At 38.7% G+C, this 27,963-nt stretch overlaps 1 protein-coding gene and 2 non-coding genes across 18 annotated transcripts in view; all 3 read right to left on the bottom strand.

Annotated features, from left to right (window-relative positions):
* CADPS2 (calcium dependent secretion activator 2) overlaps positions 1–27,963 on the bottom strand; it is a 543,402-nt gene that overhangs the window by 56,600 nt on the left and 458,839 nt on the right. For 7 of the 16 annotated variants that reach the window (XM_058724453.1, XM_058724449.1, XM_058724458.1 and 4 more), the window contains 6 exons: positions 24,373–24,529; positions 9,771–9,912; positions 9,526–9,645; positions 4,675–4,830; positions 3,152–3,299; positions 2,431–2,445 (listed from right to left, as the gene is read on the bottom strand). In XM_058724453.1, the coding sequence (XP_058580436.1) occupies positions 2,431–2,445; positions 3,152–3,299; positions 4,675–4,830; positions 9,526–9,645; positions 9,771–9,912; positions 24,373–24,529 (738 nt within the window). The remainder of the gene's footprint in view (positions 1–2,430; positions 2,446–3,151; positions 3,300–4,674; positions 4,831–9,525; positions 9,646–9,770; positions 9,913–24,372; positions 24,530–27,963) is intronic. The other 9 variants (XM_058724451.1, XM_058724455.1, XM_058724452.1 and 6 more) reach the window with 3 other exon arrangements.
* LOC131511265 (U1 spliceosomal RNA) lies at positions 17,010–17,173 on the bottom strand. Its single transcript, XR_009261458.1, has one exon. It is a non-coding gene; the product is annotated as a U1 spliceosomal RNA (small nuclear RNA).
* LOC131511251 (small Cajal body-specific RNA 20) lies at positions 21,356–21,485 on the bottom strand. The gene has a single exon (XR_009261446.1). It is a non-coding gene; the product is annotated as a small Cajal body-specific RNA 20 (non-coding RNA).

Below are 27,963 nucleotides of genomic sequence, written 5' to 3'. Positions count from 1 at the left end.
ATTAATTGTGTGAAAGTTGTGGGGAACTAATTGTCTCTGGTGAGAAGGTACAGGTGCAAATATAATGAACAGTAGCAGATTACTCTTCAAAACCATCTACTTGTTAACATAAGACATCATTTGACAATGCAACAATGTTTTGTCATCTGCCTGTGTGCCTGTTTTTCCTTTTTTAGTACTGGAATAAGTTGTTTCTTACAGGGGAGGATTTTTAAAGTAGTGACAACATACCAGTCTGCTCATTCAACAAATATTACTAAGTGCCTATTATGTGTCAGGTACTGCTGTGTATGTTAAAATAAAAACAAATGGGTAAATCCAATATTAATGGGAAGAGGCAAGATGATTCTATGAACCTGATAAGAAATGGATGGGCTGGGGCGCCTGGGTGGCGCAGTCGGTTAAGCGTCCGACTTCAGCCAGGTCACGATCTCGCGGTCCGTGAGTTCGAGCCCCGCGTCAGGCTCTGGGCTGATGGCTCAGAGCCTGGAGCCTGTTTCCGATTCTGTGTCTCCCTCTCTCTCTGCCCCTTCCCCGTTCATGCTCTGTCTCTCTCTGTCCCAAAAATAAATAAAAAACGTTGAAAAAAAAATTAAAAAAAAAAAAAAAAAGAAATGGATGGGCTTATGAAGACTTAAGACCGTATACCATCTTGGGGCGCCTGGGTGGCGCAGTCGGTTAAGCATCCGACTTCAGTCAGGTCACGATCTCGCGGTCTGTGAGTTCGAGCCCCGCGTCAGGCTCTGGGCTGATGGCTCGGAGCCTGGAGCCTGTTTCCGATTCTGTGTCTCCCTCTCTCTCTGCCCCTCCCCCGTTCATGCTCTGTCTCTCTCTGTCCCAAAAATAAATAAAAAACGTTGAAAAAAAAAATTAAAAAAAAAAAAAAAAAAGACCGTATACCATCAAAGGCTTACATCTGAGTACTGAAAAATGTGAAAAGGTAGAGATGAGCTGTTGATATCCAAGCCAGCTGCTTCCTCATTCAGATAATTAGAAATAATAAATTATTATAATAAATTATATAATATTATATAATAATATTAATACAGCTGTAAGGTTGTATGCTATGGTATTAGAAATGTATTTTTTCCTCTTGAATTACTCAAAGAGTGAAATATGTGTGCATGCACATAAAGTATGGCCAAATAGTTAATGTCTATGTCTGGGATAAATAAGTATGAAATTCACCAATAGTGGGCCTTCTTATCCTTTTTCAGAGCTACGTAAGCCCTTCTGCTTGGATGAGAATCGTTAACCTAGTAGACTCACCCTGAGCTAGACTCCCAGGTGGCAACTTTAAGACTTGTAAGATTTAACATACCCAGAGAGCACAAAAACACTGACTTATCAAAACATATATATATATATATATATATATATATATATATATATATGGTGATATATATATGTATATATGTATATATATATATATGGTGATATATATATGTATATATAAAAATATATACATATTTTTGTTTTATTTATTTTTGACACAGAGACAGAGCATGAGCAGGGGAGGGGCAGAGAGAGAGGGAGACATAGAATCCCAAGCAGGCTCCAGGCTCTGAGTTGTCAGCACAGAGCCTGACGCGGGGCTCGAACTCACAGACTGCGAGATCATGACCTGAGCCAAAGTCGGACGCTCAACTGACTGAGCCACCCAGGCACCCCTATTTTACATGTATTTATGTAATATCTAGTCAATTATACAGGCATATAAATTTTCAAATCATGTCCCTCTGAGGTTCTGGGTGGTAACTCAAGACAACCTTGTGTAGCGGGGAGGAGCTGAAAGGCTCCTGACACAGGTCTGCCTCTTACCTGCCTCTGATGATGGTTACTTCCCAGGCTATGAGTGGGAGGAAAGACTGTATCACTGGTGGGCATGTACCTTATTGAAATCCACAATTGGCTTCTTCTGCACGAAGTGACCTTAGGAATTGGCCTCCTGGTCTTTGAGTTTAGAGGTATCCTGACATGTACTTTATGTCATCCAAAGCCCCAAACTCCACATTTTTCTAGGATTAGTGGAAGTACATACTACAGATATATGTACCTTGAAAATAGTTATAATCACTCTGCTTCTGAATCTGTTTAGAATTTTGTTTAAAGGAGGGTGAATTCATTTCATTTTAAATAATTTTATCCTTAAAAATCTAAAAGCAGTTTGTGTTTCTGCAGCCTAACAGGGAGGAAACATTCCCCTTGACATTATTTAAGGTATAAGTATGTGTACTTTAACGTGTTTCTGGGTATTGCTAAGTTATGGTGAGTCATTAGTGTTATACATGTATATAAAAACCATAAACAAGAAAATGGAATTAATTACATTATTTTAACTTGAAAAGATGAAAACTTAAAAATGTACATTTACAAAAACAATAATTCAAATGAAAGTGTGCTTTAACAACAACAAAAAATCAGACTTACCCATTGACTACCAAACTGGATCATGCCATGGAGAAAAAAAAAAAAAAGATGACGAAGGAGAACATAGGGGAAGAGTAAAAAAATGATGAAAAGTAATTACAATGAGAAAAGAGGCAACAAAATGTCAACTTAAACAGATAATCTAAGAAAAATAGATCCATTTCCATCCAATCGCCACTCTCAACACAAAGGTAAATAAACTGTTTCTGAACATAGAACCAAACAAAACATGAATTGAAGTGAAACAATGGGATATTTATTAAAACGAAAAAAAAGCCTAATTTTTAAAGTACGTTTCTACCAGATCTTTAAAAAAAATGGAAACTTTTGTATAAATAAAATATTTCATATGCTATTTCTGTGCCTTGTCTTTTGAATGCAAACTCAGGATACTCTAGATTTGTATAAACAAAGCAGGTAGCTTTCTAGCTTTCTTATTTGCTTGTGAAAAGTAAGGTTTATGTAAAAACACAACACCTAAGCTGTTAAAAGGTGTATCTGAAATTCAATGGCCACTTGTAAAATCTTAGGCAGTCTTCATATAAAAAAGAAGAAACTGACATGAACAAAGGATAAAGGGCCTTCCATTATTATAGTAAAGAAAAGATCAAACACTTCTGTTGGAGACCTTGGTCTTTTAATCTAATCAAACCAGAGACTTCTGGAAACAGCATCCAGTATCCCATGCTGCATATCCATATGTGACACTCAGTTCGCTTACCTCTTGTCCTCCATCCAGGGCACAAAGTTTGGCGCTTTGCTTTCTGGCATCGACTAGTACATTGAACATTGTACACACAGAAGCTGGAATGCGCAAGTCAGTTGTTTTGCTTGCCTTTTGCAGCTTGAGTTCAAATGCAGTTCTTGTTCTAGTTATTAAAACATGAATTCATAGTAAGTAATCCTGAACTATGTGTCACCTGTTCAGTAAAAGTGAAATCAACACTACAAGATGCTAATTTAAAACATGCAAATACAGAGTGTTGCATTGCTTGGGAGCTAGGGGATGGGAAGCTCTTCTTTCTCAGGTGTCTCACAGGAGAGATCACAGAGATATTTTATATTACACAGAGCTTTTGCAGTCATGCAGACAGTATCTCTACCCAAATGAAGCTATTTGTTACATCTAGTGTATAACTCTTAATGGAAAGATGTCTTAGTTTTACTTAACTGCCTGGATTAATTTCCAAGTATAAAAACCACTTACTTCTCTGCATTAAAGCAGAACAAATCCTCTGCATCAGAGTTTACCAAATAAAGAAATGTACAAGTCTGGAAAACTCTAAAACATCATAATGAATGTCATCACTTAGGTTTTCTTTCAAATACCCATAATTGTAGATAGCTGTTTGAAAGAAACTGTGGAACAGGCAATTTGGAATTTTATTTTTGCTAAAGTATCCAGAGAACCTCCATAACTTTGAGACATCAGAATCACGTATGACAAACATGATTTTTTAAACATTAAATAATCTAATTCATGGCCTTGCCTTAGGAAGCCATTAAACCTTATTCTAAAGGCAGGATTGATCTTCCTTTGAAGAATTCAGGATTATTCAATTGCTCCAACCAGTGTTTCTTCCAATATGCTGCCCACATTGTCCTTATATGTGCCATGAATAAGGGCAATGGGAAAGACAAGGCTTGGCTAATGAGAGGTATGATGCTGATTTTGTAGGAAATGTAAAAAAAAAAAAAAAAAGAAAAAAAGGAAGCACATTTGGAAGAATCCAAAGCCTCATAGTTTATTTCTGGTTAAATTCTGGAGAATGTAAATGGATACTTGGAACTCATTTGATACTGACAGAGACACGAGAAGACGGAAGAATCAATGGCACTGAGCATAACTGGAGTTTGCCAGGCCATTTCACGGCGTACAGACACAGTGCATCATGCATAAAGTAGTTAACAGACCTTTTCCGTATGTCTCCGGAAGTACTGCCTTGGGAATTTAAAGCACAGTATTCCCAGAGAGACAACAATAAGCACAACAGAAATGATTAATATAGTACGGATGCCACTGATGAGGGCAATGGTTAGGAGGCCTAAAAAAATGTCTCAGGTCAAGCCTGTCAGTTACAGGAGTCCCCAGAATTTAGGTCTGAGAACCTCATGTCCATTAAATTTTGTAATAGCAGTACATAACGAAACCTTCCCTTGTGACAATTATATAACAGGTGCTTGGTGAAAAGTGCCACTGTGGCTGCTGGCATACTAAGCAGCGACTTGAAAACACAGGTCTACCTTTTGACACAGGCCTCTATCATATCACTGGCCATTAGTTTAAGTCTTTGCTCTAAGTGGTGGGCAAATTCTTGTTCTGGCCAGTGGAGATCAAAGACAAACATTTGCAGTGCATCAAGTTTCCAAAAAAGGTCTTCTGATGTTGCTGAGCCATTGCTAGAAGAAAAAGGAAACACGAAGAGCATCATTAATGGCCATGGTTAGCTATGAGGATCAACAATACATTGTGATTTCCTTTCTGTATCAATAGCCATTAGTTAAAAAAAAAATAGCAGGTAAATTCCTTAATCATTGGTATTTTCTTTATTCAACCTTCTAAATCTCTTCCTTTTCACTTCTTCTTAATAAGGTAAGGCAAAACACCCAAAACAAAATAGAAATGAATCTAGTAGTAAAGTTTCATAGAAAGGGGTAGAATGGATAAGGGTACTTCACTAAGGAAAAGAAATCAGATTGAACAGGGAAGAACATTTCAAATGCTTTTTACCAATCTTCAAGATAAAGATAAAATTCATAAATGTTTCCTCCTAGAAATTCCGAAAAGTATGTTTTACATAAGAGAACTCATATGACAGCAACTGGAATCTTTACTCTTCTGCTCATGCCTATGTATGTGTCTTTGCCATCATAATGGGTTCTGTGTGTCTACAGACACGTATGTAGTGTACAAGATCCTTAAATTTCTCAATTATGGGTAAAGGTGAAACAGGTACTGCCGGTGGAATAACAGGCTGGGAAGGGAGGCAAATCTTATGCCCATTTTGAAATGCCTTTTGACTTTTCTAGCTCATAATTCAACCTAACAGTACGAGGTATCTATACAGTCTGACAGAGAAATGACATTCAGGGTGTTCTGTAGTGGGAAACAATTCACGTATTTCAGATCATTCCATCCATCTAACTGTGGAGCATAGATCTGCTCTGTGGTCACCGCTGTGGCAAAATTACTTAGAGGACTGAAGCTTCACCCCGTGTAGGAAAGTAATTCGTATCAAAGTACATATAACATTTGGGCAAAGGGTAATAGTACTCCTTTCCATTATGCAAGTATATAGCCTAATAAGGAAACAGATGCTTTGAGAGTAAAATGGTCCTATGTTAAAACACACTGAAACTTAAGAATTAAAGGAGAAAAAAGCCCCTGTGTGATTCATTTCTCCTCAGCTTTCCCATAAATGTTTCACATATACTAACCTAAAAGTTCTGTTTTGGGTGTGCAAAAGAAAATCAGAGAAATAAAATAATTTTTCACAAAAGCACAGCAGAAAACTTTTATAAAAGTAAAATTCTTTTATGTATTTTTAAACGTTTATTTATTTTTGAGAGAGAGACAGAGTGTGAGAGGGGGAAGGGCAGAGAGAGAGAGAGGGACACAGAATCCGAACCAGGCTCCAGGCTCTGAGCGGTCAGCCCAGAACCTGATGTGGGGCTTAGACTCGTGAACTGTGAGATCACGACCTGAGCCAAAGTTGGACACTTAATGGACGGAGCCATGCAGGTGCCCCTATAAAAAATAAAATTCTTTTAAATACCCATTTTGTTTGGATAAATGTATCTTAATTAGTTGGCTTAAAAACATCACCTCCTTCTCTGGCTGATTAAATGCTCATTTGCCTCCACCACCTGCACCTCAGCAGCTTTCCTGCATTATCAGCCTACTTTGTGTTTCTTCTCCCAGTCTGCCTGTAATTCCTCATGGTCTCCTTGCCTAGCCAACATGTGCCCAGAGTTAATTCTCAAAGGGAGAATCGCAGCAAAGCCCTGATGCCACCTCTTTACTCAATATCTCTTCACACCTTAAATATCAGTGCCCCCAAACTACCATCAATCGAAAGAACCAGACAAACCATGTTGATGTTGATGTGAAAAATGCGAGAAAAAACACCATACTTATTTCTCCCTTTTGCCATATATAGAATAAAAATAAGAGGAAAAAATGACCAGGCAAAATCCTCCTATATATCCATAGTATACAATGCGGTAAATTAGAGGACCTAGATTTTAAAAGTAATTGAATACAATTGGTTAAAGAAGCAAACCTACTACTTATCATTATTTACTTTGGAGAAATATAAGTAGCTATTTGCAACATGACTGTATTCTTCACAGCATAACAAAACAACAAAAACCACCATCAAGACAAACTCTGAAATAGTGAAGGTGGAATTCTATTGAAAATGGACTTTCTCATAACATATAACAAATCTTTACAGAGAGTATGGATGTATGTACTGTTCTTTGATGCTATGGTAAGACTCTAGAATAATAAGTGTGCTTAATTGGGAATGTAATTACGGTAACAAGTGTTTGTTATACTTAGATAAAAAAATGTAAATAGGTTTTCTCTTGAGCTGGAATATATACCTTGCAATTTACTCAGAACTTTTTCATTTTAAAATTATTTCTAATCAGTGACCTACTCTGAAAGTATTATTAACAGATCAAAGAATTCAAATGTGAATAATGGATTCTGAGATAATTTCCTAAAACCACCAGTAGGGAACTTATCTTACTGCATCTACTTTTAGAGCTGAAAAAAACCCAGAAGGAAGATGGGGAGGAGAACCTTGTAAGGTGATACACACATTAATAGATAAGGATGTACCTTTAAAGCCACAGTTGTGTTGTACTTTTAATTCCTTATATATATGAAATGGAATGATTCGGGCGGTATTTAATGCTTTATAACAAAAGTTAAAAAAAACTGGCACCTGGCCTGGCTCAGTCAGTGGAGCATGCAACTCTTAATCTTGGGGTCATGGGTTCAAGTCCGACATTGGGAATAGAGATTACTTAAAAAAATAAAAATAAAATCTTTAACAACTCCCTCCTCCCCTCCCCCTGCAAAAAAAAAAAAAAAAAAAAACTAGTTGTGATTACATCATAACATTAATAAGTAATTCGGAGCACCCTGCTGAAGAGCCTAATGTTGATAATCCTAGCAGGAAAAGATAATAGTGACTAACTTGTATACCATATTTTTTTATTTATCCAGAATGATGAAAATATGAGCACTTTATTTACAAAGCCACAGTCTGTCCTGACTCGTGTCCTGAGGGTCATTTTAAAAAGGGGCTTCCAATAATGAGATTCAGGTTTCAGACATACCTCAAAGCTAATAAAATAATAATGACAAAAAAATCTAAATTTCTCAAGGTAATGCCCACAATGGTGTTCTTGGTGAAAATCAAGGGGGGGAAACAGATGAGGGATGAGGAAGAAGAGGAGTGAAATTATGAAACAGTATTAAGAAGCACAAAAACACATCAACTTAGATTCATTATACTTCCTAGATAATTGCCAAGCACACACACACACCACTCTATACACCGTAAGTGCCCAAAGCATTTGCCTGATAAAGATTCACATGTAACCCAGTATCCTAATAATTAGCACGGGCACAGTGACGATGTTTAACTTAGAGAAGTATTGCTAAGCTGTCTTGCAAGTTATTCTTTTCTTTCTTGGTCTTTCTTTTCTCGAACGTATGCAGCCTTGACTGGGAGCAGGTTTAACAGTGGTGGGAGGACTGGCACACAGGATGCTGGACAAGTTCTTAGCTAGTATATTCTCTGGAAGCCTGATACATAAATGAGAGGAGTGAGAGCTTGGTTGTCAGGCAGACCTCAATTCGAAGCTCACCTCTGTCACTCACTGTGAGACTCCGGGCAGGTTCTGTTTCTTACCTTCTTTAGGACTTGGTTTCCTTAACTGTAAAACGGGGACAATGACATTTACCTCACAGGGTTGTTATAAGGCTTAAGTGAGATAAAGGATTTGGCATTGTAACTGGACATAATAAATGCTCAATAAATGGTAGCTATTTTTCTTCCTCTAGTATTATTCTTTCTAGCTGACTTCATGGGAGATCTTGGGCAAAACATGGACTATTATTGAGTTCATCTGTTGCCTATGAGGCTCATATTTTTGAAAACTATACAATCATGAATAATGATGACCGATGACAGTAATAATGACAATAAAATCGTAATGTAGAATAGGAGTAGTTATTATGATTGAAAGCCTAGGGTGTGCCGGGAACTTTTCATAGTTTTCTCCCCCCTTTTCTTCTCACAAAAATGTCTTTAAATTATGTATCATAACCATTTCAGAGTTGAGGAAACTGAGGGTAGGAGAGAACTTAATGAATAACAAGCAAGGGTCTAAATTCAGTGCTGCTCAATTTCAAAGCCTGTGTCCTTTTCGTTTTAATGACCCTTAGTTACCAAATCTGCAATAGGTAGGCTTATCACAAGGTGGAGTTAATAAATACAGTTTTTAAAGATACACGGATTACTTAAAGATAACGGGTCACATCAACTGATATGTGAAAGGACAAAAGAAGAATTTGCTCGTGTTAGGAAATAAAGGACAATCACTTCTCTGCAACCTACAATATTATTTCTTTAGAAGTGAGACTAAGAAAAAAGGATTATACTCTTGAAACTGTTCTTACAATGGTTTTCTACATGTGCTAGAGAACCTATGTGGGAAGTAACAAAGCTGGAGCCAACTAAGGTTCCTAGACATACTGGTACCACATAGATTGCCTGAACTCTATGATTTAGGCTGGAGTCTACAACCTGGGTCGCAAAATGACCTCGGACCAACAGATTACATACAGGCTACATCAATCCAGTGAGTGTTAAAAAAAAAAACAAAAAACCTGCATCATTTATCATCGCTATGCTAAGCTTAGCTTAATAGCTTAAAAATTCAAACAAAACCAAAACACAGTGTCCCTCAACCAACGATGATAAATGCCATGCAATCTAAACACATGTGCACAGAACACAGCCCAGGCCATGCACTAGCTCACACACCACCAGGAAATAAGTGAGGAATACACACGTGGACTCATATAAAGAAGCCATCCACGAAGGAGTAGAAAAGCTAGGAATCTGTGGAAGATTAAGAGGCAGACTTGGAACTTTTGGAAGAGCTACATTGGGAAGACTGTTGGCGATATTCCTGTAAAGAAACAAACAACGTGGGAAGGGACCACCATAAGCAAGAACTACAGACGGCCACGTGTAAAGTCATAAGGTCAGGATTGAAGAGACAGATTTTCCATGGACACCAGGCAAGATACCCACTTGACAGGCTGCCACGTCTCTTGCTCGAAGCCTCTGTGAATTGACTGGGCAATGGAGGACTCCATGAGATCCACGTAGCGAACAACCAAGGGCACAAAGATCTCTTGCAAGTGTTTGTGAAATTTTCCATTACGTAAAAGTGCTGAAATAGTCAAGCAGAAATATGTTTGTCAGAGGGATCACATCAGGCATTTGGGAAACAGGGGTGAAAAAAACGTTTCCTGAAAGAGTCTGACACAGAAGAACTGACATAGATGATAATGGGTCTTGCTCCTCATATTGAATATATCATGAAAGCTAATCAAGAAGTATAATCAACCTCCTAAGCATGGCTGTCAAAACTGCAAATAGATTAGATCTCTATAAAATGTTCCTGGCAGGTGGTATGTTTTTACTTTCTAAGAGGTTTAACACATGGGGCATAGGACTACTTGCTAGAGATTCAAGGGAGCTGTTGGATACACTGAAGGTCTTGACACATGTAAATATAGTGATAAAGAGCGTTACAATCCCTGTGCTATACTGTGTATCACAAAGAGCTAAGCCCATTTAATTCTAAGAGCTAAGCTTGATTACTTGTAAGAGATACACTTATTTAATTCACCAGGAGGGTGACTGTGGCCTTGGGAATGTCTAATCTGATTCGTGAACTTTTCAGTTATTTGTGGATTTTCTTGTTACCCAATTTTCCACATGAGTCTTTGAAAACAGCATATCCCCTGCATTTTCCAGGTGTCCATTTGTCTTTAATGAATTCTACTGTGGAACACCCTACTTACAGCAGTTGTAGAGGTCTTAGAATTTGTGCTACTGGGACAGGACTGTTTAGTAAGTAGGTAGTAGGTAAGGTGCACCTCCCTATACCAGAAGGTGGATGCTTTCTATGCACAGGACATAATTTCATTAGAAGACGTTCAGTGCTATCTATACACTCTTTGTGTCCCACCCATCCACTCCCCTGACAAATTCATAGGTTGAAATCCTAACTTCCAATGTAATCATATTAGGAGGTAGAGCCTTGAAGGGATGATTCGGTCATGAGGGCAGAGTCCTCATGAACAGGGTTAGTACCCTCATAAAAGAGATCCCAGAGAAATCCTTCGACCCGTTTGCCACTGAGGACACAGCTCAAAGATGGCCATCTAGGAAGCAAGTTCCCACTGGACACTGAATCTGTGGGCACTCTGATCTTGGACTTCCCAGCCCCCAAAACTGTGAGAAATATATTTCTGTTGTTTATAAGCCACCCAATCTCTGGTACTCTGTTGTAACAGCCTGAATGGACTAAGACAGCCAGTCTGTGTCTAAGTTGCAGCATGAAAGAAAAGAAAATCTATAGGAAAATACTAAGTAAATGTTACATAATATTCAATAAATAATTTGAAATTTTTTAGATGATGGTACATGTTTGTTTCTCAAGTGAACATATCTTAAACCCAGCTGTGATGTTTTTTTGACTCTCAAAGTGAAAACATATTCATTTCAAAATATACATCATGGTTGGCAAAGGTATTTCTGAAGAGATAGTCTTTTAATTGAGCCTAAATGACAGGGTGGCATTCACAGAAGATTTGGAGGGAAGATCTCCAGGTAGAGAGAAGAGCTGGTATGAAAGTTCTAGGCAGGGTATAAGCAGATGCACTTCTAGAAGGACGAGAAAGCCAGTGTGGCAGGAGTAGGGTGAGAGACAGGGAAAGAATAGTGCAAGGTGATGTCTAGGTGGTAGGACATGGGTCCACAGGGAAGCATCATTATTTTTATTATTATTAAGCAGAGGAGTGACACAACAGAATGTGTCCGGCAGCTGTGTGGAAGATGGAGTGGATGACCAAGGAGCGGGGGGGGGGGGGGGGGGGGGCGGGGGGGGGGAAGCAAAGAAGGTACCCAGTGCTCAGTGCTTCACTGCAATAGACCAGGTAAAGGGTGATGGTGATGATGAATGGGGACTGGGATTAGAGCAGCAGAGGTGAAAGATGGGGGAAAGTTCTTCAGGACTCCCATTCACTTCTATGGATCTGAATAGCTGTGTGTGCCTGTGTACAAAATCTAATAATTAGTAACTTTAATAGTAATGTCATAGAAAATACTCCACTAAATATGCCAATTTCCCACATAAATCTTCCTCAGGGCAAAAATACCCCAAAAGCTAAATAGTGCTTTAAAACTTGGGCAAAGTATGTGATGCTTACCATAGTGGCATGAATACTGCTTTAACGGATTCTGAAATTTGTCAGAGGCTGGAAAACTACAGACATGTGAAAGTGGGGTTGGAAAAAATTCTAAATGCAGAGGAAAATACAACCCTGTTTTTTTTTTTTTTCCTATTTCTAGTTAATTTGGTTTAGTATTTTTTGTGGTTAAGTAGGTTTTTTTTTCTGGGTTATCTATATGCGAAAAGATTTCCTATTAAAGTGGGAATGATAATCATATTTAAAGATAAATGTCTTATTTAGGAGACTAATGTTATCTTAATGATGTTTTCATTAGCACGCTGAAAAGAGCTTTATTTATTCCTAGAGATTCAATCAAAGAACTCAAGGTACTATAGATCATGTAATTCAGTTCCTTTTGCCAAATGTCACCTAAATAAGGATGTTGAACATTAAGGATGAAATATTCTGACTCAGGCCACCTAAGTCACTGTGGTAAGCAAATTAAAAAATACACCCCTATCTGAATTTATTGGATCTCCACTTAACAACTCTCCTCCTTCTTCCTCGTCCTTGCCAGAATTTTTGGAGTGTCAAGCACAGTGCTAAGTCTTTTATACGCATTCTCTCATTTAATCATTACAAAAACTCGATGATAGAAGCACTATTATTTTTTTTTAGTCTTATCAATAAGGAAACTGAGGCACAGAGGATTTAGGGGGCATGTGGCAAAGTCATCTAGTCATTAAACAATAGAACAAGAGCCCTTAACCTCCATAGAGGATAATACTGCCACCTCTCAATTTACATAACCATAAACTATTATCTGTGTATGCATCCATTCCTACATTCATCCAACCTACAAGCAGCCTATCAGCATCTTTTAAGACCTAGAAAAGTAGAGGTTATTTTAGGTAGAAAAATCTTGCAAATGACAAACACATTATTCCACATCTTAGATGAATTATGTTTTTAGAATTAGAATTTGGAAAAACTCAGTTACACTATGAATAAGTCAAGAGATTGAGCAAAACTATTACACTCAATGAAGTGAAAAATGAATGAACACTGAAAATATTCAATGTGCTTATAATACGCATCGAAAGCTGGACAATTTCACATTGCTATGTAGCTAGACTATAGCCTGACCTTTAATTTATGTGGGCTACTAATAAAAAAATGCAGGGACACCTGGGTGGCTCAGTCAGTTAAGCGTCTGACTTCGGCTCAGGTCTTGATCTCACAGTTGATGGGTTCCAGCCCTGTGGTGACCGCTCAGAGCCTGGAGCCTGCTTCAGATTCTGTGTCTCCCTCTCTCTCTCTCTGCCCCCTCCTCCGCTTGCACTCTGTCTCTCAAAAATAAATAAAAATGTAAAAAAAAAAATGCAAAGAGCCACAGGCTCTACATCTCAGGTGCTGTTAAGCACTATCGTTATTTTTAACTCGTCCAAGACCAAAACACACACGCACCTATGAAATCATTACATCTACAAATGAGAGTAACTCTACCTCATCAATCCAAACGCTACTTTATTATACATTTGGAGATTAGGTATGTTGGTTATTAAGTCATGCTTAGTTTGTTAAAATGAAGCACATAGGAGAATCAATACTCAATGTTGTTATTAAATATTATAATGATTCTAAGATTAAGTGCCAGTTGACTCAAATGTATTTCTAGCAAGAGCTCTCTTTTTTAATACACTTGCTAAGCCCTGAATTCACCAACTTGTTAAATAAGCCTGTTTCTCTCGTATTCCCACCATGGGAGTGAAAGCAGAGACTGTCCACCAGATCACTGTATGTGAAGCTGGTGACTGTACTACCTGCTTGGCTTTTACTTTTTACATCCAAAGAGTAATCAAGACCTACGTACTTTGCATCCTTAATATCCATCTCAACACATCCCTCCCTCTCTTTATCGTCACTGCTGTTGCCCTACTTCCTCCAGCCTTCTTATCTCTTGCCTTGCCTAGTGCAATAATCTCTTTCCCGGCCTTCAGGATCCGTATTTTCTCTTTGTCAATCAAATCTCAAGCAGAGGGGCTTGCAAATATATAAAACTAGTAATGTCCTTCCTAAAGACTGTAAACCTTTAGTGGATCATCAACAACAAACTCTAAAAGTCTTTGCATGACATGAAGGCCATCCATGCCATACCTTAAAACGACTTCTCTGGCTCATCTCTGTTGCCTGACCCTCATATTTGCTGTGGTCCAGCCATAATGATTTGCACGGTCAGTTCAAGTCTATAATTAAGTCCTCCAAACCTTTCTGGAAATGCTTTGCTCTGCTGTCCCCTTGCCCAGTTACTGATTCCCCCCGTTTACTCACTACTTTGTACAGACCTCCACGGTGGTCCATATCATACTTCTGTACCTACTGCCATTTCTAATCTCCCCACAAGGGTGCAAGGTCCTTGAGGCAGGGACCATGTCTGTATTCTTAGTATCCAGCAAAGTGCATGGCTCCAAGCAATTGTTCAAATGTTTGTTGAGTGAATAATTACTTGGATACAACATTAAGATGACTACATTATTATTCAGGGAACTGTCTAAGAACTTACTGAAGCCTATATATCTCTTCAAATTTTATATAGAATATATGGTATTAAATACTATTGGTATGAATATCCTATTTTTTTAATGTTTATTTATTTTTGAGAGTGTGTGAAAGCACAGGGGAGGTGCAAAGAGAGAGAGAGGGAAAGAGAGGCTCCAAAGCTGGCTCTGTGCTGCCAGCACAGAGCCCGATGTGGGGCTCAAACTCACAAACCGTGAGATCATGACCTGAGCTGAAATCAGAAGCTAAACCTGAGCTACTCACGTGTCCTTGAATATCTTATTTAAAATAGGGTAGTCCAGATGTCTAAGACCAGACTACTAAAAATTCTACTGGATATGAATGTGGCTATTTTATGTCTCTTATCTTAATGAATGTGGCAAGAGGAGTATTTTTTCTGTTCAGTCATGACTCTTGATAGCAAACTAACACATCCTGAAGATTAGGAGAAAAGGGAGGTTTTCTCTATTTCCTAAGACCTGTCACAAATGCTTACTTCTGGCCAAAAGTCTGCTCATGTTGCCTCAGGGTGTTCCTTTTTATTTTTTAAAAATCAAATTATAGACCCATTTTCCAAAGTTTTAGAAAACTGGCAATTGGCAGTATTATTTCTTTGGTAATTAGACTCAGGAAAGGTGGGGAGAGGGGCGGCGCGTGGTGGAGAAGGGAGGGATGGAGAGAAGGAGGAAGAGAGAGAAGAAAAGAAATACAGAAAAAATGCAGAAGGAGCAAGAAAGAAAAGTGAAAGCTTCGGGTCAAAAGGCAAGACTAGAGAAACACACAGGACACTGTACTTGTGTATGTAAATGCATGCTCTTTTTCTCAGTTGCCCATATGCCAGTTTGCATTCCACTCCTATCAGACACCATCAAACGTCCTCTTACTATGGAGCCCCAGGCATCAGCATGAGTGCTTCTATCTTCTCCATATGGTTTAGTAAGGGTAGGCTGCGATTTGGGGCTGCCACCTGTCCAGATCAAGCCTCTGCAGGGCACCCCTTCTAACAGCTTATTCCAAGAGGCAACTCCTCGATGTGGCCTCCTCCAAGAATGCTTCTGACAGTATATCCGAGGTGTGGAAGCAGAAAGGACTGCTTGGAAGGAGTCTAAAATAGTGGTTACGAGAATGTAAGTGGAGGACCCAGCATCTACTTTGTTAAATAATCATTTTCCCCTCAAAGATTCCATGTTTCCAAATACCACCTTGTCAGAAAATAATGAAGCATCAATGACATCTAGCTGAACAGTACAATTAGAAATGGCAAAAAGGAAGCAAACGGCTTAAATAAAAGGTAAACTAGGGATGCGGATGTGCCCAATTATTTTGAGCATCCCAATAATTAAGAAATTAATGTTGATTATTTACATACCGAAAAGAGTCTTACATTTACAAAAGTACTTGTCATAGGCTTTTAATAGTAAGATTTCATCTAAGAATATAAACTATGATCCAATTAATAACAATTACTGAGATAGTAATCACTGGACAAGTGAAGAATAAGCAGATAAAAGAGTTCCTGTATTCTTTTTAGGGTAAAAATATGCTGGTGACTCCTGAGCCCATTTAATCCAATTTTATACTGTACCACCCCCTTCCAATTAGTCAGCATTAATGGATTACTAGGGTGAATGACTTCTCCTAAAATTCTAAATAGCCATTTGAGAAGGAAACTAGTAATTCATGACCAGCAAAATAAACAGCACTGACCACAATAAAAACAAGACTTTGCCATAAAACAACAATTATTCAAGGGACTACAAACTGTATGGATCCTGCACAGTGAAAACCCAGGAGACTAAGACATAAAATTAGTTGACAAATGTATACAATGAGGATCACTGAAATCTGAACAAGGGCTTCAGGAGAAAAGTCAGGAAGATTGCAGCCTAGAACAGAATGATGTACAAGGAAGAAAATACACACAGCGAAACAAACAAACAAACAAACAAACAAAAAATCCCCTGAGATCTAGGAATAGCACCAGCCAAGAATCTGGCACATTAAATAGGCACTACATAAATGTGTGTTTACTGAATAAATACCAATAAATATCCACTGCCTAAAGGAAACTCTGAGAGTGTCCCTTCGAAGTTTAAGTAGAATAGGAAACTCACTGGGTGTTATTTTCCTTTTAATTAAAAGCTTAATAAGTAAATCTATATAGTTTGGTAATATTTAATTTGTACAATTACTAGCATAACAACCTCCTAAAACCACATCCAACTCTTCCTTTCCCCTTGGTGCACTTGTTAAAAATTATCTGTCTACCTACCTACCTACGTATCTGCCTAACCTACCTACGGAGCAATAGCACTGGTGTTATGTTTCCTATATTTTGGACAGCAACCCCAAATCCAACAAATCCAAGTTTAAAACTATAATTAAAGATGCCATAGTACAGTACACATAATTGAGTTCTATTTCTACAATCTGTATTGCATTATAGTCAGTAAGGCATATATGTCCATATGCTCTACTAGATGATAAGCTTTTCAAGGGCCAGGACTGTTTTTTTTTTTTTTTTTAACAGGGGAAAGCGCGAACGCAGTCTCCCACTACCACAAATTATGCAGTCGAGTTTCCCACATTTGGGGAAATCGCAGGGGTCAGCACATCCGGAGTGCAATGGATAAGCCTCGCCCTGGGAAAACCACCTTCGTGATCATGGTATCTCCCCTGCCAGGTAAGTATTCAGGACTGTTTTTTAATCCAGGTTTCTGCAAAGTGACTGGGACTTGTAAATTTTAGGCATTCAGTACATGTTTGTTGCAGAATTAATTCAGGAAAAAACCCGATATAAACATTAACCAAGGCTTAGGGTAAACATAGACAACGAAGTCTCATGGTCCTGCTCTTCTCATGCTGTCTTTTACGAGATTAATAAAAAATCCAAATGGAGAAGTCTGTAATTTTATTCCAGTTACATACAGCTTTCTGACTGGGATTATGTTCCTCAATGCCTGCCCTAGGTGATGAAAACAATTGAGTTTGGCTGTAACGTGATCAACAACCCTCAAGTGTAGGCTTCTTGATGCTCATGGCCGTAGGGGTTACAGAGCTTTCTGCAAATCTACTGTGAGGGACACGTAGGCATTTTAGAGCAGGTTATTTTTTTTTCAGGCATTAAGTTCTATGAAAATATAAAAATCAGACTGAAAATTTTAGATGTCTACATGTGGTAAAGAATCCAGAGCAACACTGGAACTCAACTACAAAAAAAAAAAAGGCTAGTGACTGCTTGCTTTTACATTTATTTTACTCTACACACTGGCAGAACACATTCTGACATGTAATTTTGCATTCAGTCAACTCTGGAAACTGGAGTTAAATACATTTTTGCATTTTTGTGGTCATCTCATCATTTGTAAAAGTGCCTATCTATAAAACTAGGCTGGCACACAGCCCTGTTGTCATCTAGAAGTCATATCCTTTCTGCATTGTGCCTCGTAGATGTATGTACAGATGTATCTATAAACACCAATTCGTGAATTTCAGATGCATGGCTCATTTAAGCGCTTGAGACAGGATAACACGCAGGTGTCAGCCCTCCATATTTCAAAGCTTGAAGATTAACCTAATATACAATATGGTGACCTAACCATTCTTCATTTGAAAGAAATCTGAAAAATAATCTCTGATACAGCCTAAGTGTGAGAATAACCCAGCGGGATTTCCACTTCTTCATTTCTTAATGAGTTTTTTGATAATGAGAGGTGACTTTGCCAGTCACTCTGGGCTCTATTATGGCTAATTTGACTCCACTTCACTCTCCTTGTTAATTATTAACACTAGCCTTTTTATCCTCATGAGACCACATTCCAATTTTTCCTTTTTCGATTTTTATGAGCCCATCTTTATGAAGGTGAAAGTCTTGGAGAATAGGTTTTCACTTAGTGCAGAGCCCGAACATTTATTATTCGTTTAGGCAGAGACGCTGTGACATTGATTATATAAGCACGGGTGTTCTTCAGGATGGCTTTAATGTGCTAGCAATGTGAAAAGGCTGTTAATTAAAGAAGCAGCACCGTGGTATTTTTCACTTGGGAATCAGTTCCCAAAAGAATGGTCATTTGCCACTTGCTAACATATCCACAGATTAAAAGGTGACTAGCTCTAAGGGTTTGCCTTTCAGTAGTGCTGAAAGAAATGATTTGTGCCATTTGCAGATGGCTTTCATTTGTCAGAAGCGGTCACTTGCCATATCTATTATCGACAGGACAATTGTGGCAGACAGCACGCAAGGGTAGAATCTATTTGTACTAGCGTTACAGTCGCACAGTATCATTTAACTATCATGCTAATTGCTTCATTATGAAAACATTTATTTTCCCTCAACTTTAATACATCTCTTTCTCAAAATTGTTTCCTTAGATACCATTTAAAGCAATTACCCATCTAATTATCTCTTTAGTTGGGGCAGGGGGAGTGGATCAGGGTGGACGGAGGTAGGATGGAGGGACGAGCAGGGAGCTCAGTCTTTTCTGGACAGAAATGAAGGAGCCGGAGTTTGTTTTCATCATCAGTCCTGCTCTGGGAATCAGTGGGTGAGTCTGTGAGGGGCAGGAGATTGGGGACAGTTGCTAAAATTATGGTGCAGCTGATACTCTTCCCTGGAGGAAAACTACATTTCATCTCCAAGGGTTCTTAAGGCTAAGACTTTCCCCAATCATGCCCAACTCTACGGAAAGACGCATGACCCCGACAGAATTTTTCTCCTCCTTACAACAGAAACTGAATCTGCTGTCTTGAATCTTTCCCCCAACTGATTAGTTCAGTCCCTGGCATTCTCATTGTGGACGTTTCATATCATACGTGATAGGACAACATATACCATTTATCTGACTCTGTACCCTTTAACCAACTCTCTTCCTCTGCCCCCACAACTCAAGGGCTTTATGAAAATTTTCTGAGGTGAAAACAAAACTTCATGGAATCTCCTGTCTTCCTTTAAAAAATTATATTATTTTGTAAATGCCCCAGAATCTGCTTTTGTTCGCACAGGCCAAGACGGAACTGGAGACCAAGGGGGCGGGCTCCTGCTCACCTCTGTCTGTGACTCCCATCGGCCAGCTCCTGCCTGGCCACATCACCTCTTAGGGATTTACTTTCCTAGGCTGGAAAATGGAGAGCTTTGTCTAAAATCCTGTCCCCTTTCCAAAAGATAAACACCTATTTTTAAAATATCCAAGCATTAAGAAAGAGGGCAAACAACCAGTGGGGACATATTGAATTATTCATTAAAAAAACGCAAAACAACCCGGCTACCAAGTTTTCAAGGCACAAATAAATGAAGTAAAATTTTTAACCCGTACCTCCACTACTCTGAGGTGTGTCAGTAATTTTTATTTTGGGAATGCCAACATCAGCATGCAACATTATTATAAGTCACAACCATTTAAAATCTATAGTATATAATTAGTTGTGTACCACATGTGGGCTAACAGTAAGCACCGTTATTTAGCAAATTCTCTCCTGTTCCAAGACTGAACATTTCAGAGTGATCTGTTTCCTTTACTCCTGGTTAAAGTTGTAATTAATTATAATTTGGACTCTAATGTTAATTGGGTTGATGTGGAAAAAACTGTTATGCCATAGTACTGATGTAAGGCTCTTTGTTTCTAGGGGGGATTAAAAGGATTGAAGTTTTATGTTTTCCTAAAGCTTTCCAAAAGGCCAATACAGGGGCAGCGGTAGGGTGATATTTTAACATTTGAATTGAATTCACTAAATCGCCATCTGAATATTTCAGGAATTTAATAAAACAAACACATAATTATTAACAATATTCTTCATTACTATCAAGAGTGAATTAATAGCAAAAAGAAAGTACACTTTACCAACTATCAAGATACTCAGTGGTCTTGGCTTTGGATAGTAACTTCTGAGTTTGAGAGGAAAGTGACTGCATTGTATTTCAATTCCCCAGACTCTACTGTGCTCCCAATACCAAAAGGAAATTATGGCACTGGGGAACTTTTCTATTTACCTCACTACATGGAGGAGCTGTTTTTCTCTGAAATAATTGATGTTTTCTCAAATCTGTTAATCACTGCAAAATCAAAGCCAAGATCTAGACTTACCTCAAAACTGATAGTGCTCAAAAGAGATCAGTAATAAATGCTTCTATGTTTTAGTTGAACAATTTACAACACAACATAAAACTATACTTTATGCATTTAATAGTAGCCAATGTTATAGAAATGATTTAAAACGGGAAATTTTTAATTTAAAATTCAATTATTTTGAATTAAATATATGCAGGCCTGGCTAAAAATTAACTTTCTGCTATTCTCACTTTAGTGTTCCTTTTTATTTCTCTAGTTCTACAGAAAGTGGTTTATTGCTTTTAGAACAAAATAAGATGCTTTCAGAACTTTTGTTAGTGAATAAAAACCGTTAGCACTTGAAAACTTCTCTAAAACATTATTTTGTCAGCTGATGGAAGTAGGCACTTCAACAGAGAAAACTCTCCCCCGTGCAACTGCGTGGAGCCCAAGCTATCCAATTCGATGCAGCTAATGGCTTAGAAGCGGGACTTGTATTTGCAACCGGCCTCCTGAGTGGCAGGTCTGATCTCCTTGCCTTGATGCCCGAGGTACTCTTTCTTCTCCGGCACCCACTCACGGTTCTTTCTCACCACCCTGCGCCACGCAATCCCGTACGAGACCCTGTCTGGGTGTGTTTGTTAGGTGCTGCCTCTGGATCAGGCAGGGGGCCAAGCTACTTTTGGGACAACACAGGCTAATATCAATCAGCTCGTGAGAGTCTGGCAGTATCTAAGGAGAGCCAGAGGCCTCCTGCCCAGTGCTGCCACTTTAGACCCTCGTGTGTCTGTGGCCTGATATAGACCAAGTGGGAGCTCCCAGCAACTACAGATGTCTGAGGCAGGAAAATAAGGTTATTAGGTCATGACAGCCCCGACAATGATCCTTGAGAGCTGATCTTGGCCTCCAACCCTGGTTGAAGAGAAAAGGGACCCACGCAGACCCATGGGAGAGAGGCCCTTCGTTTTAGTGTTTTGATATAACTCTCATAAATTCACACCTGCAATGTAAGAACTCTTATTAAAAATAAATGCTAGGGATGTCTGGGTGGCTCAGTCAGTTGAGGGTCCCACTCTTGACTTCAGCTCAGGTCATGATCTCATGGTTCATGGGATTGAGCCCCATGGACTCTGTGGTGACAGCTTGGAGCCTGTTTGGGATTCTCTCTCTCCTTCTCTCTCTGCCCCCAATCCCCCGCCCCCGCCCCACTCTCTCTCTCTCTCAAAATAAATACATAAGCTTAAAAAAATAAATATTAAAGGAGGCCAATTCATTGGAGTTTGCAGTATAGGTCCCCCCCCCCCAAATTTCTTAGAAACCTATATTTGTTTTCTCCATGCATAAATACTGATATGTTGAATAAGTTAAATGATTCATCACCTTTACTGTTTGACTATGAACATTAATAAATGCCTCATTTTTGAATGAACTCCCAAATAAATTTAAATATGGTCAATTCTTGACTTTTTCATACAAATGGAGAAAGCAATGCTCAAAATAAGCCTACAACTATTTATGTTCAGTTAGGGACTTAATGAATAATACATATATTTATTTTTGACAGCAGGTTTATTGTCTTAAGATAATATGAAACCTGACTTATAAGTTCTTAGCAGAAAATAAATGATGCTAAGAGACTGGGAAAAGAAGAAGGTCATTCAAAGTCTGCTAGCTGGGAGGAGGGAACCAAAGTACAACTTAAAAGCTGGCTGGGATCATTTGCAGAATGAATGATTCACATACAGATAATGTGGGTTTACCTACTTCTGAGAGTAGACATTGTGGTTAGATATGAATTAGGAAATGTAGCTTAGTTCTTTGGCTTTCTAGTAGGATATTTTGGAAATGAAATTGGATAGGAGAATGAAATTAGTTGAAAGAGTCGAGACTGAAATTTTCACAGACTAACACCTATAATATTTATTTTGTGTTTACTATATGGGCACTATTATGGTGTTCAATCCTCACCATCAATGACACTGTATGTACTATTATTTTCCTTCCTTTATAGATGAAGAACCTAAAGTTCACAGGGGTCAAGCTACTGTCAAAGGTCAAGTTGCAAGTGGCAGAGACAGATGTGAATCTCTCTGGCATCACAGTCCATGTCAATAATTACTAAAAATCACACCTCTCTTACTATAACAGAGGTTCTTGACCTGCCATCCTAAATCTGATGTCTATGGGGAGTCTAATATTACACACAATTTCATATTAATGTGGATTTCCCCCTCCAGCAAAACAGTTACAGTTTTATCAGAGACTGAAAAGGATGAACAACAAAGAAAGGTAAGATGTAACAGAGCAGAGTGAGGAACAAAACCGGAAGAGTAAGTTTTTTAGTTACAAAAAATTAAGAATGTTTGAGAGAGAGAGAGAGAGAGAGAGAGAGAAAGAGGGGACAAGGAACAGGGGAGGGGCAGAGAGGCAGGGATAGAGAATCCCAAGCAGGTTCCATGCTGTCAGTGCAGAGCCCGACCCAGGGCTCAAACTCATGAACTGTGAGATCATGACCTGAGCTGAAATCAAGAGTCGGACGCTTAACTGACCAAGCCATCTGGGTGCCCCAAGAGTAATTTTTTTAAGAACAAAGATAAATGTAAAGACATGGATTTAAGTTTAAGCCTAAGTACACAACAGTGATGTCCTGGAACGAGGGCAGTAAAAGGCTCTGGAGTTTTAAGTTACATTAAGTTTGCAATGTATCACAGGGTGACTGAGCTCCTTGGCAAGTTAGAGCAGCATGAGCTGCACAAAGACAGGGCAGAGGGACAGCACCTCTCCTGCGGGTCTGGGTTACTTAGGCCACGTTGTGAGCACTGTGCTCTTCACAGCACCACACTCCAGAGCAATACTGAAACATGGACTGAGGTCTATGCAGAGGAAGGTGGTAAGAGTGGTAATGGGCACAGAAACACTATCACGCGAGAAAGGACTGAATGACCTAGCAATAATGGCTCAGAGAAGAAAACACACAATAGTACAAGGCTGTTACATAGATCACGTAGAACAAGTCAGAAGCAGAGGGGAGGAGGCAGCAGAGATCAACTTGGTCTATAATGGGAAGAACAGGATAGAACAGGTAATTGGTGACCTGTGATCACTGCCAAGTGTTGAAGCAAAGGCCGTCAGTAGTAACCAAACTTGGGTTTAAGGGAACTTTAAAAAGAATCATCATAAGAAAGGCCCAGGAATCTGTGTGTTAAGAAATGTCCCCATAAAGTTCTGATGTGAAACTAGGTTTGTTCTGGCTTCTAGAAGACCATGTACCAGAAAAGTTGTAAAAGTTGTTATTGCATTGGAAAGAAATGTCTCAATAGAGGACCTTTACATCCTCCCGAATTTCTAAATACTGAGAGAGCAACCCATACCACACAGCAATATTACACCATCATTACGGAAGTGAATCCCTCTCAGGCAAACAAAATTATCAGAATGCATATTAGTAGAAGCCTTAACATAGCATGATTCTTAGAATAATGGCACATTTCTAAGTTGTCTTTCAGAGATGCAAGTATTCTCAAGTGCTTTAGAAATGCTAACCTCTGAAGATTTTCTGATTCACAAGGTACAGCGAAGATGCCTATATTATCAGTTCTTGATAAAAGCAGAAGGGTAGAAATAAGAGGAACTTCAGAGGCCAGTGGAGAAATCTGGGCATAGTACTGGTTTCCCCCAGAACCCAGCTTGAAAAAGTCAGGCAGACTGAGAAAACATTAATGTTATCAATGTCAGTCTTGTTCAGTGAGTGTGAGAGCTCTATAAATACACATTCACTCACACAACATTCTCTTCATCGATCTTCCCCTCCCCATTTCATATATGAAAGAAAACGCACGTGCTTACTGTCATTTCTGAGGAAATTATTAAGTAGTTGGAAAAGAGGAAAACTATCCCAGGAGTCTTGTGGTTGGGCCTCCAGTGCAGTATCCATATCCACTGTGAATAAAGCCCAAAATTTCTCTGCATGCTCTGCCAATAAATCGGGCCACCAGGCAAATGCCTATAAAAGGAAAAATAAATAATGTAAAATTAGATTTCTTCTTAGAAACACACACAAATACCCTGCCACCTGAAAACATGTCATTAAAAGTGAAAGTGTAGTAGAATGCTATAAAATAGGATATGTAACACATTTAAAAATAAGTCTACTCACAGAAAAAAGCGATAGTAGAAATACACAAAAACATTCATAAGTAGTTATACTTAAATTATGAAATACATTGTTTTATATTTTCAAATGTTATATATTAAACATGTATTTTTAAAGTGAAGTGATAAATGTCATTTTGCATTTTAATTCTATTTTAGATTTCCTATTTCATTCAATGCCAAATTTGCTTATTTAAAATTTGTGCATAACATTTTTTCTCACGCTTAAAAAATACTACTTTTTTATTTGTAGTACTTTAAAAAATAAATCTAAGGTGTAAAGCTAAAATATACTTTCAAAGAGAGGGATTTCTTAACTCTGATGTAAATTAGGTGCTCCAATGGTCTTTGTCTTAACTAGTCTTCCATAGTCTCTCTGATGCCCAGCATTTTAATTTTGCAGGTCTTGGCATTGTACATATGACTATATATGTGAATATTTTAATTTCTCCCTCTTAATTAGACAGTAACACTACAAAGACAAGTCTGTATATGTTCTATTTATTATTTTATAGTCAGCTGGGCATTTTCTAGTGCCTTTTAGGTCATGGCAATATTCACTTTAAAAAATCTGCTGTTTATATGAGTGAAAATAATATTTACTTTCCAGAAAGTTCTTGAAAACCATGTGGTCTGACCATGGACCACAGCACCAAGACTGCCTGCCCATGGAATCCAGCAGCAGGCCCAATCTCCCATGGTCCAACCAGCCCACCAAGAATCTCTTAATGGGATGATTAGTGAAGGGTTTTCCGTGAGGAAGCCAGTCTGTAGAGACTACAAGAGATGGCTGCTTCTTCATATGTGCAGACACCAACACAAGTCTTTAAGGACCATGAAGAATCAAAGAAACATGATATCAACAAAAGAACAAAATAAAGATCCAGTACCCAACCTAAAGACATGGAGATTTGCAAAGTGCCTGAAAGAATACAAAGATATCTTTTTTTTTTTTTAACGTTTATTATTAATTTATTTTTGAGACAGAGAGAGACAGAGCATGAACGGGGGAGGGTCAGAGAGAGAGGGAGACACAGAATCTGAAACAGGCTCCAGGCTCTGAGCTGTCAGCACAGAGCCCGACGCGGGGCTCGAACTCACGGACTGCGAGATCATGACCTGAGCCGAAGTTGGACACCCAACCGACTGAGCCACCCAGGCGCCCCACAAAGATAACATCTTAAAGAAGCTCAATGAGCTACGAGAGAACACAGATGAACAACTAAATAAATTCAGGAAAACATTAAAAAAATGAGAAGTTCAACAAAGAGACAGAAACCATAAGAACTAAACAAATATTCTAGAACTGAACAATGACTGAAAAATTCAACAGAGAGCTTCAACAGAGTTGATCAAGAAGAAAGAATCAAATCAATGAACTTGAAGACAAGTAATCTGAAGTTTTCCAGTCAGAGGAACAATAACAACAAAAGAGCCAAACAAAGTGAAGAATGCCTACAGGATTTATGAGGTATCTTTGAATAAACCAGTGATAGATATTATGGGAGTCCCAAAGACAGGAGAGAAAGGGAAAGGGGCAGAAAGCCTTTTTAAAAGAAATGGTGGCTGCAGCACCTGGGTGGCTCAATCGGTTAAGCGTTCGACTTTGGTTCAGGTGACGATCTCAGTTTGTGGGTTCGAGCCCCATGTCAGGCTCTGTACTGACAGCTCAGAGCCCGGAGCGCCTGCTTCGGATTCTGTGTCTCCCTTTCTCTCTGTCCCTCCCCCACTTGCACTCTGTATCTCAAAAATAAATAAACATTTTAAAAAATTAAAAAAAAGAAAAGAAAAGAAAAGGAAAGAAATAGTGGCTGAAAACCTCCCAAACCTGGATAGGGAAATGGACATCCAGATTCATGAAACCTAAAGGACACCAAATTGCTTGACCTAAAAAAGTCCACACCAGGACACATTACAACTAAACTGTCAAAAGTCAAAGACAGAGAATTTTGAAAGCAGCAAGAGAAAAGTAATTCATCATATACCAAAGCTATCAGATTTCTCAGCAGAAACCTTGGGGCTTGGTGAGAGTGGTAAGATACATACCAAAGCTCACCAAAAGCTATCAGATCCCCCCACCATCTCACCAAAGCTATCATATTTCTCAGCAGAAACCTTGGTGGCTTGGTGAGAGTGGTAAGATACATACAAATGCTAAAAAAAAAACAAAAACAAAAACAAAAAAACGCCAACCAAGAATACTCAGCAAACTTGTTCTTTAAAAATGAAGGACAAGTAAAGACTTACCCAGACAAAAGCTGAAAAAGCTCATTACCACTAGACTTGCCTTTACAGATAAGTGCTAAAGGGAATTCTTCCAAATTGAAACAAAGGATGCTAAACATTAACACAAACATATATGAAAATATAGGGGTGCCTGGGTAGTTGAGCGTCCTACTCTTGATTTCAGCTCAGGCCATGAACTTGTCATTTTGAGCTCAAGCCCTGCATTGGATTCTGCACTGATGGTGTGGAGCCTGCTTTGGATTCTCTCTCTCCGTCTCTTTCTCTACCCCTCCCCGGCTTGTGCTCTGTCTCTCAAAAAATAAGCAATAAATAAATAAATAAATAAATAAATAAATAAATAAATATTTATTGGGGCATCTGAGTGGCTCGGTTGGTTAAGTGTCCCACTTTAGTTTAGGTCCTGATCTCACAGTTTGTGAGTTTGAGGCCCATGTCAGGCTCTGTGCTGACAGCTCAGAGCCTGGAACCTGCTTTAGATTCTGTGTCTCCCTCTCCCTCTGCCCCTCACTCACACGCTGTCTCTGTCTCTTAAAAATGAATAAACATTAAACAACAACAACAACAAAAATATATGTGAAAATATAAATCTCACTAGTAAAGGTAAATACATAGACTAATAGTAATATAATACTATAATAGGGGTGAACAAATCACTTTTAATTCTAGTATAAAATCTAAAACAGAAAAGTATTTAAAAAAATTTTTTTTTAATGTTTATTTTTGAGAGACAGAGAGAGAGACAGAGAGAGAGAGAGACAGAGCATGAGTGGGGGAGGGGCAGATAGGGTAACACAGAATCCGAAGCAGGCTCCAGGCTCTGAGCTGTCAGGGCAGAGCCTGACACGGGGCTTGAACCCACAAGCTGTGAGGTCATGATCTGGGCCGAAGTCAGACACTCAACCGACTGAGCCACCCAGGAACCCCAGGAAAGTATTTTTTTTTTTTAAAAACCTCTGCAATTATTAGTTTATTAGTATCACCCAGGACTCAGATGTTCAGTATTTCTCCTGAAATTACACAAACAAATGCAAATTGAAA

Source organism: Neofelis nebulosa, chromosome 4 (genome assembly GCF_028018385.1).
Source record: "Neofelis nebulosa isolate mNeoNeb1 chromosome 4, mNeoNeb1.pri, whole genome shotgun sequence".
Classification (NCBI taxonomy): domain Eukaryota; kingdom Metazoa; phylum Chordata; class Mammalia; order Carnivora; family Felidae; genus Neofelis; species Neofelis nebulosa.
The sequence above is the reverse complement of the archived record's forward strand: the minus strand, read 5'-3'. Positions and strand labels throughout refer to the sequence as shown.